The 10,129-nt window shown below is 42.8% G+C and overlaps 1 protein-coding gene across 3 annotated transcripts in view; it reads right to left on the bottom strand.

Moving 5' to 3' along the window:
- FAM204A (family with sequence similarity 204 member A) overlaps positions 1-2,727 on the bottom strand; it is a 35,800-nt gene extending 33,073 nt beyond the window's left edge. Inside the window, exon 1 of one of the 3 annotated variants that reach the window (XM_025918070.2) lies at positions 2,632-2,727. In XM_025918070.2, the coding sequence (XP_025773855.2) occupies positions 2,632-2,704 (73 nt within the window). In that variant the 5' untranslated portion in view covers positions 2,705-2,727. Of the gene's footprint in view, positions 1-2,115; positions 2,378-2,631 lie in introns of those variants that run through there. The other 2 variants (XM_086680978.1, XM_086680979.1) reach the window with 2 other exon arrangements.
- Between the last annotated feature and the right edge of the window lie 7,402 nt (positions 2,728-10,129).

Consider the following 10,129-nt stretch of genomic DNA (forward strand, 5'->3'; position numbering starts at 1 on the left):
TGTGCCGGGCACTCTTTAACACACGGGGACAGCAGTGTACAAAACGGGCAAAAATACCTAACCTCGTGGAGCCGACACTCTACACACACAGCAAGCCTCTGTCCGTCAGCAGCCAAGTACGACTTGGCCCACGCCGTCAGCTGTGGCTGCTAAGGAAAGGCAGGTGCCTCTCTGACGGGCACAGTTTTCCCACTAGAGCACTACTTCGGCATCCCTACAGGGTGGGTCTACGCCTTGGGCATCCAAACGTGCCTCACGCTGGGGAGCACTGTCAGTTGCCCTGGAGTGGCCTTTCCCCACCGGCTCTCCAGCATTTTTTGATCACTTTTAGGCTTCCTCACAATCATCTGTTTTTAGCGCTTGTTGATGTGGCATTAAGGGTTGTCTTCAGGAGGACACTGGCTGGTGTGATAATTCCTTGTGTGTGCCCACAGAGAAAAAAAGAAAAATCAAAATAAACTTTAAATACCAGATTCGACATCCAAATCCATAAAATGAGACAAAATTCAAATAACGCACGTTTCTGAACTCGATTCCTGAACATCTTTAAAGGGATGTTCAAATGTCTGTGCCATTCTCCTGTGACTGTTTAAAACATTAAAAAAAAAAAAAAATAGACAGAGGGACAGACAAAGGCAACTCGACGACCACCGACAAGCACAGATAAGTCACTGAGGAGCCTGCAAGGTTGAGCTGTCCACGTGAGCAGCAGCCGAAGTGTAAATCAGCCAATATGGAGGGGCTGCTTCGCAACTTGCTTTGGGTTCACGTTTGAAAACAGTCTTTAAATTCGTAGCATCTATATGTCATTCACACACTTCCAATTGTACTACGTTCGGCCTCCTGTTTGTTACCCCTGTTTTGGCTGCTCCAAAAAGTGACTCTCTAGTTCGTTGAAGCGTCCCTCACCCCGTGCCTTATTTTAAAGCAAGTCATTCCAAATTACCCTTTCAATGTGAAAACTATTCAGCCATTCTCAAGAGACGTGATATACGAGTCAGAGGCAACACTGATTAAACCCCAATACCCCAGTAGATAAGGTTTCTCTCTTCAACCCAGCCACCATAGCCAAGATTTCTAGTTTTCAGTAAGACTGCATGTCAGACAAAACACCTAAAAGATGCTCTGGAGAAAGCAAAAGGGACTCCAGTTACAACACAAGAAACAACTAGAAAGAAAAACAAATCAAGTCAATGCATATAAACAATGTGACAGAAACTCTTTTCCAGTTAATCCCTACAGCAACCGTTCCACTAGGAATTACTATCTAAATCCCTTTTAAGGTAAAGTAACTGACTTGCCTGATGCATTGTGATCTGTTTGTTTTAGAAAAACAGAACTGGATGGCTTCAACTCAAAAGCTTTTAGAGGGCAGAGTTTGAGCAGTAATATATTCTTGGAGACAAAGATTTGAGAGTGGATATGAAGAATGACCTTAGCCTGTAATTCTGTTATCATTTGATCAAGAAAAAATTTTTTCTCACTCTTTAAGTGCAGAAAGTTATCTAAGATGCTATACTAACTTGTATACATAAAACTCACAGTCAGAGGTGTGGGTAACAAGGTCAAATTTTCTGGAAGATCAGGCAATTGCCTGTCACCGAAACCTAATCTGAGCAGTTTAATGGGTAAAGGTCTCCCGTCTCTGATATTCCAGAATTTCAATTCCACTGTCACTATATGAAGCTGTCTTATTTCCCGTATTTTATATTCAATTAGACATAACCACAGAAATCTGAATTTTGTCTGATCTGAATCTAATCTTGACTTTTGTGTAACACTCATAAACCACCATCCACCATCAATGTTAAAACAATTTGCACGATAATCAGTTTCTGTGACTTGGAATTAGTTACTTAACAACACTTTTAAGTATGCATCAACATTCAGGTTCAACTGAATCAGAGGCCTGACTTCCAATTTAAGGTCCCAATCCGATTACCCAAACTATTTAGCAGGACTTTGTACGTAGGCGTATGTTTCAATGCGAGGCGGTATTCGTTTAATCCAGGCCTGGAAAACACGTCCCAAGACCCTGCATGGAAAAGACTGACAGTTCACCAATAACATTTGGCGGCTCGTTTTTAAGTCGGATGCCGCCGTGAGAATACTTACTGCAAGAGGGTGGCTCTAGAAAGGTACACCTCTTCCTGCAGGGCGGCACCACCCCGAGCTCGGCAGGCTCTCCGGCGGCAGGGCCACGCTCGGATCCCCAAACGGGAAGAATCCCATCCCCGGCACAGAACTAAGCGCCGCACAATCGGGGGCAGGACGTCTAGCCTGCTGACACTGGCACTAACAGTAGCTCTTTCCCCGGGATACAGCAGTTGTAAACAGGCGCCTGCTTCCCCGAAGGAAAGCCTCTCCCCTCTCCCCCTCACTTTGGGGTGGGACGGAGAACCCCTCTGCCACCAATAATCTCGGGAAGGCGCTGCGACGCCCCTTCCGAGCAAAGCAGAGGCCAGCCCCACCAACGCTCCCGTGGGCCCCGGCGGGGGCTTTGCTGGCTCGGCCGTGAGGCTGTGAGGCCGCCCATACTGGCTCGCCCGCTCCCCGCACCCGGCCCTCCCGGACCCGTCTCGTCTGAGCCCCGGCCGGCGGAGAGGCGGCCCGGCGATCAGCGGTACTCACCCGTCAGGAGCCGGCCGCCCGGCAGCCATCTTATGACCCCGCCAACACCGCGCCTTCTCATTGGCTCCGGCATCTCGGCCAATGGGCTGGGGCCGTTCTGGCCTCGGGGTCGTCATGGCAACCGGCCGCGCTTAGCTCCGTTTCGAAATCTGTTTGCAGCAATGGATTCGTCTCTTTCTACTTCTTTTCTCTTACCGTTTCCCCCCTTTCTTCTAAACGTTTTTAAAGGCTTTGGTTTTTTTTCTTCCCCATTCCCTGCTGCTCACTGGTGTTGGGGGTGAGGAAAGTATCGGCTTAGACTTTGAACTGAGTTCATTCCCCAAGGAGGGAGGTGCTCTCTAGGCTCTCCTGGGAACGTTTCCATTCATTCATCCTTTTACCCCTCGCTCCCTCTTTCTTCCCTGCCTTCCTTTTTTTTTTCCTTCTGTACGTATTTATTGAGCAGGCACCGTGCCAGCCTTGTTTAGCGGAAAACAGTCCCGACTCCTGCTCTCCTGGTGCTTACCATCGGCTTCACTGACCAGATGTGTGACATTGGCTAAAACCTTGAGCCCCTTTTCCGTGACCGCCACTGGTTCGGGCCCCAGGGAGGGGCTTGGGGTAGCGTAGAACCTAAGAAAAAAGAAACCCAAAAAAGCGCTATGAAGGATATAAAGCAGTATAATGTGATAGTGATGGGAGTGCGCGATATTTTAGAAATGCTTCCATTTTTTGAAATAGTGTTCTGTAATAAGACTATTTTCCTATTTTCCAGTGTCGTGAGGATGATAAAAGAAAATACGCATAGTCCATAACACATTGCCTGGCCCACAGTAATATTAAGTCTTAGCTACCTGCTGTCACTGTTGGTAACATGATCAATAAAGCTTTTCTTTGAAACATTCTAAAAATGTGTAGGAATTTTTCATCGCACTCTAATATATCATGATTTAGTATAAACAGATGTTTAAGCTTGTTAGTTAGCTACCCATTACCTCACCCTCAGGTCCCAGAAGGATACGCCAGGTTTATGGAGTTTTCTGTAACCCCAGAATCATAGTAAAACCTGAATTGACAAGCTCAGGTCCCTAAAGTCCTTTCTCATGCTGACCTCTGAATCTAGAACGGAAGCAGGTCTGAGTGATCTCAGGATCTGTGTGAAACTCTCCTGGTCAATTGTGCCCAGCTTCCCAATAGCATTTCCCCCCAATCCAAATCTTTAACAAGTCAGGCAAAGAACTGATATGTTTGAAAACGTTGCTGTAGCTGTTGCGTTTGAGCCTCTTAATGGTGGGTCTTAGTCTGCTCAGGCTACCATAACAAAATACCACGAGGTGGTGAGGGGCTTAAACAACAAAAATGAATTTCTCATAAGGGCTGGGAAGTCTACGATCAAGGTGCCGGCAGGCAGATTTCATTTGGAAGCCTCTTCTCTTGGCTTGTGGGCAGCGGCCATCTTGCGGCGTGCTCAAGGTATCTCTTCATTTGGTGTTTGTAGAGAGAAAGAACACGTGTGCGCAGGTAAAAGCTATCTGGTGTGTCTTCTTACAAGGACACTAATCCTAGGGGATCAGGGCGTCGCCCTTATGACCTCATTTAACCTTAATTCCTTTGAGGGCCCCATGTCCAAACGTAGCCACCCTGGGGGTTAGAGTTTTAACACAGGAATTTGCAGGTACATAAACATTCAGTTCATAGCCAATGCTGTTGGTGGAAATGTGACCAGCATGGAGAAAGAGAGCACAGAGGGCGAAGAACTGAGACACAGGGTAGGCGGCAAGTGATGTTGACCTGTTCAAGAACTATCTGGATTGCTTCTATATATATTCCATCAAAGAGTCCTCATTATTCAGTGCATATAAATGTGCAAAGTGTAGAGGAGGAATATAATTATTCTAAAAGCCTACAAACAGCAGACCTCATATGAAAATATTTAGACAGTTGGAGCACCTGGGTGGCTCAGTCAGTTAAGCATCCAACTTTGGCTCGGGTCGTGATCTCGCAGTCCGTGAGTTCGAGCCCCGCGTCGGGCTCTGTGCTGACAGCTCAGAGCCTGGAGCCTGCTTTGGATTCTCTGTGTGTGTCTCTCTCTCTGCCCCTCCCCCACTCGTGCTCTGTCTCTCTCTCTCTCTCTCAAAAATAAATAAACATTAAAACAAAAAAAAGACTCAGAGAGTCCTACTCCAAAAAAATGTATTTTAAAATTTAAAATTTGAGAATTCTCAATCATCTATCACATTATTGGATTCCTATAATAAATGTAAATAGCTCAGACTTTTCTTCTGGCTCTGGTTGTAAGACTTCCAGTCTATGAATATCATTGTTTTGCCAGTTTTCTGGGGGAAATGTCAGTCATTTGATTTATTTTAATCAATAAATTTACCTTGCCTCCAGCAAATTCCTGCCCTGGAAACCTGCCAAACCATGCATTTTGTGAATGAAATACTTGTATTTGTGAGATTTCTATGAAACATAGAATCGTTGAATACCTTTTACTAAATCATAGTGATGTGATGCAGCCAGTGAATTGGGCTTGAATTGGGCTGCATCTGGCACTAATTTCAAACATGTACATTTCATTTAAATTCTCAAACATATCTTTAAAATCATAAAGCAGTTTTTCTTTGCCAAGAAATATTATAGTTTATGAAGGGTTTCCCCTATATTTAGTTATTTTTTTTCTTAGTGTGGAGATTACAAGTCACACTCATGTTATAAAAGATTAATTGTGGAGGTCTTTTTTGGTAGCTGTTAAATCTCTGATTGATGAAAATTTCCCCAAATATAATGAAATCCCTTAAATATTTCTCAGTTTGGAAAACTGAATATGACTTTGTTGAACATAGAATAAATGTCCTTCTTGCTGAAACTGAGAAAGAGAATAGTTAATTTCCGTCTGTACAAAATGCTTCATTTTCTGCACCGAAGAAAAAGTAGTCTAGTGACTTACGCAAAAAAATAGAAACAAGGGAGTTCTGAATTCTAGGAAATGTGTGACAATTTCTCTATGTGGATTTGTTGGCAAACTGAAGCATCCATAAACAAGGTTAGCCTTCCAAGAATATGTCGACCAGCTAACACCATGACATCAGCAAGAGTCGACATTTGAGGGAGCAAAATGTCTGTAATAAAGAATGTTGCCAAAGAAAAGCACTTTTGCTTTATTGGTCATGTCTGGTACTTTCAAACTCTTCAGTTCCAATAGATTGTACATGGGAAGGGAGGGATGGCAGGAGAGGAAGGCTTACAGAGCATTTCTGTATGCTAGATATTATGCAACTAATATACAATTTTATGAGGTAGTTCCTATTGAATCCATTTTACAGACAAGGAAATTAAGGCTTCAAGGGTTTAAGAAATTTCCTTAATGTGACACAGCTAGTAACATGGAAAACCAGGGTTTCACTGGACTCTGAAGCCCTTGCTTTCTTCCTTGTCACACACTCCCCCTTTTAAGGTGAAGTCCCTGAAGAATTCCAGCTTAGTACAGTCAGTAGCAAATCATAGACATCACTGCTACCAGGTGGGATGGGAAGCTCCCATCCTTTTCATGGGAGCTTATGAAAAGAGGGGCTTCAGGAGCGAAATGTGTCTTCTCTTTCCATTCCCCTTGGTACATAGTGACTGATTAAATGCCATTAGAGGCATCTTCTTCGATCATTCTGGGTTTGCTACATTGAAGTCTATATTAGTCTCCCTTTTCCTAAGTCCTTCATCCTCCAAAATAGCCCACTGCCTGGTTAATCTCTCTACAAGAAGGAACATGTGTAAATCTTTTAACACAGAACCTAGCATGCAGTCAGTGGTCAGTAAGCATTAGTTTCCTTCCCTTATACATAAAAACTAAGGGGTGTGTGTGTGTATGTGTGTGTGTGTGTGTGTGTGTGTGTGTGTGTGTTGGAGGGAGGAGGACTGGACAGGCAGAACACAGGGGATTTTTAGGGCAATGAAAATATGCTATATGATGACATAATAATAGACACATGTCACTATACATTTGCCCAAACTCACAGAGTATACAACACCAAGAGTGAGCTCTAATGTAAAATGCAGACTTTAAGTGATTATGATGTGTCAATGTGGGTTTAGCAATTGTAACAAATGTACCACTCAGTGGGGAAAATGGATTGTAGGGGAGGCTATGCATGTGTGGGGACAATGAATATGTGGAATATTCTCTGTACTTTCCCCTCGATTTTGCTGTGTACCTAAAACTGCTCTAAAATATTAAGTCTTTGAAATATCAAAAGAAGAACAATAATTCATTACTTGTGAAAATTTTATGAAATCCAAATTTTAGTGTCCTAAATAAAGTTCTGTTGGGACACAGGCACGAACAAATGAGTACACAAACACTGACAGATTATTGGATTAATCTGTCAACATCTCTGTCGTCCTAACTATGTGCCCAATGATCAGCGCTTTGCTAAGGTTTAAGGAGAATACAAACAGAGTATATGAACTGGCTTGTCAAGAAGTTTGTTGAAATGGCTAATGTGCTTATAATTTTAGGGGCGCCTGGGTGGCTCGGTCAGTTAAGCATCTGACTTCAGCTCAGGTCATGATCTCACGGTCCGTGAGTTCGAGCCCCGCATCGGGCTCTGTGCTGACACCTCGGAGCCTGGAGCCTGCTTCGGATTCTGTGTCTCCCTCTCTCTCTGCCCCTCCCCTGCTCATGCTCTGTCTCTGTCTGTCTCAAAATAAATAAAAACATTAAGACATTTTTTAAAAATTAATCATTTTATACCATAAGTACTGAAATTGTGAGGTCCATGATGTAAGTAGAAACTATAGTAGTTCTAAGAACAGAAAAATAAGTGAGGTGTAATTAGGCACATGCTATTTCCTTTGCCTCAGATACCTTTCTCTTTTATACCTGCTGACCTTCTTTTCATCCTTCAAAACCTAGATCAAATATTACCTTCTAAGTTAAACCTTCTCTGACTTATGCAGTTCATGCCTCCATAGTCCTAGGCCTTCATAATACTTGAAAAATAGCACAACTAGGGCTTTATTCCATTGAGAAACAATTAGTTGTCATAGGTCAGTCTACCTGAATAGATTGTGAACCCATTTGAAGGCACAGTCCTTGCCATATAGTGTTCAGCAAATGTTTGTGAAGAGGATGGATGAGTGACAAAAGAGAAGATGTCAATGCAAGGAATGAAGAGAAAAGGGGACGGTGACACAGGAACATCACGTGAACAATCGCAGAGAGGCAAGAATGCTGTGGTTTAGGTTGAAATGTAAGAAAAAACATTGGGTCAGACTATGGGATCCTTTCCTCAGGCAAATAGACAAGTTCCGCCTGGATTCAGTGAGGGAATTAGAGAATTCTGATCAAGGGAGCGATGATGCAGATTTTCAAGGGAAATTAACATTACAGTCTTGTGAATATGACAGATGGATATGGAGGTAGTTGAGCCAACATGAAAAGCACATGGCTGGCAGACCATGATGGCATGAGTGGTCAGCATCTGGACAAAAGCAGTGGTCATGGAGGATGGAGGCAAATCGAGCAGCAAGTCTAATATTTTCCTCATTCATTCATTCATTTCCTTTCATTCTTGCTTGCATGCCTTTGACCTATTTTTGCTCCCTGCTTCCATCAATTCATATTTTGCATTCCAGTTTTATAAATTCAACCCAACCTTCATGGATGCTTCCTTTGCCATGAACTCTGAACTCCCATGAAACATTTTCAGTTAAATCTGTCTTTCAGGGGCGCCTGGGTGGCGCAGTTGGTTAAGCGTCCAACTTCAGCCAGGTCACGATCTCGCGGTCCGTGAGTTCGAGCCCCGCGTCGGGCTCTGGGCTGATGGCTCAGAGCCTGGAGCCTGTTTCCGATTCTGTGTCTCCCTCTCTCTCTGCCCCTCCCCCGTTCATGCTCTGTCTCTCTCTGTCCCAAAAATAAATAAACGTTGAAAAAAAAAAATTTAAAAAAAAAAATAAAAAAAAAATAAATCTGTCTTTCAAATACTAACCCCCCCCCCGCGCGCACACACACACACACACACACACACACACACGTAGCCTGTCACGCCACCTGACCTCCTTTCCACCTTCAGCGCCACATATCCTCCATTGACTCCGAAGAATAACAAAGCTCTTCCAGGAGAGTACTGGTGATAGGTAGTCTCCTCCTGGTCTGCTTCCAGAATGACCCAACACATTTTCCTCTTGGTGCAGAAAGAACATAAAAAGTGCTCTCTGCTTCTCCTTTGATTCTGAACGGTTTAGAGTATTGAAATTCCACATCAGCTAACCTCTTCCTCACAGATACAGGTACACCACCTAGAAACCTCTTTCCAGTTTTAGCCTAGTACCTTCGGTGTCTTGTTTTCCCTCATCTTTTTTTGTGACCTATAAAACACCACTACCCGCCACACTAATCCCGACTGCCAAGCACAAGATGATGATGTGCTTGCAAAGAAAAAGAAAGCTGTTAACTTTGAAGTGAAATAACTAATTAAAGAACTTGGCATCTCACCTGAATGTGTCCAGAAGAACTCTTTAGAATGTCTTCCAAAGCTTCCACCAATTAGAGTCAGGGAGAGTCATTTCTTATTCAGTATTATTATTTAATTATTTTGTCTTATTTTATTGCAATGTGGCATTATCTTCTATGGCCTGGGAATCTAATCGGCATTTAGGATACTGTCTCTGGTGAAATGATTCTGAATTTCCTGCAACTCTTTGGAAGTAAATACTTGAAACAGTGTATTTGCTAAACTGAGGACATCCTGAATGATCTGCCCCTTACAATCTTACCCTTGCAAGGTTCTGTCTTGGAAATTGTCTTGAGTTGCTTTCTATTTTTAAACTTTGGCTAAGTTACCTATTTTATTTGACTTAAGAAAAGCACATTCCACTCTGTGGTCTTAAGTTGTAGACATGTTCTCAGTGGATCCGAGTGCATCTAGTACTCAGCCACACAGACCTTGTCACACTGCCCTCCCAGCCTTGCCTGTCCCTAGAGCAATGTCTTCCCTCCCCCCAAGCTCACTTCCTACATCCCTTCTAGAATGTCATTTTAATTTATATATTGGCTTTTTACATTTACCTCTTTGTCTTATATTTTAGTGATCACTATGAGGATTACCATTTGCATCTTTAATATTTCACAGACTACTTAAGGTTGATATTTTAACAGTTCTTATAACATGTAGAAACCTGGAAATCATACAGGCCCATATACTGTTCTTGACCCATCTTTGATGTTGTCATATGCATTAAATCTACATATATTATAAATCCCAAATACAGTGTTGTGTTTTGCTTTAAAGCATGTATGTATTTTAAGGGAATAAAGAGGGAAAAAATGGTCTTCACATATTTACTATTTCCAGTGCTCTTCATCTCATTCTGTGGACCTGAGTTTAATCTGGTTTCGTTTGCCTTTATTCTAAAGAATTTCCTTCAATATGCCTTGTAGTACAGTTTTGCTGGCACTGGATTTTCTTAGTTTTTTTTTATCTGAAAATAACTTTGTTTTGCCTTCATTCTTTTTTTCCAGGTC

This window comes from Puma concolor, chromosome D2, assembly GCF_028749965.1.
Source record: "Puma concolor isolate L17-30 chromosome D2, mPumCon1.1.hap2, whole genome shotgun sequence".
Taxonomy (NCBI): Eukaryota; Metazoa; Chordata; class Mammalia; order Carnivora; family Felidae; genus Puma; species Puma concolor.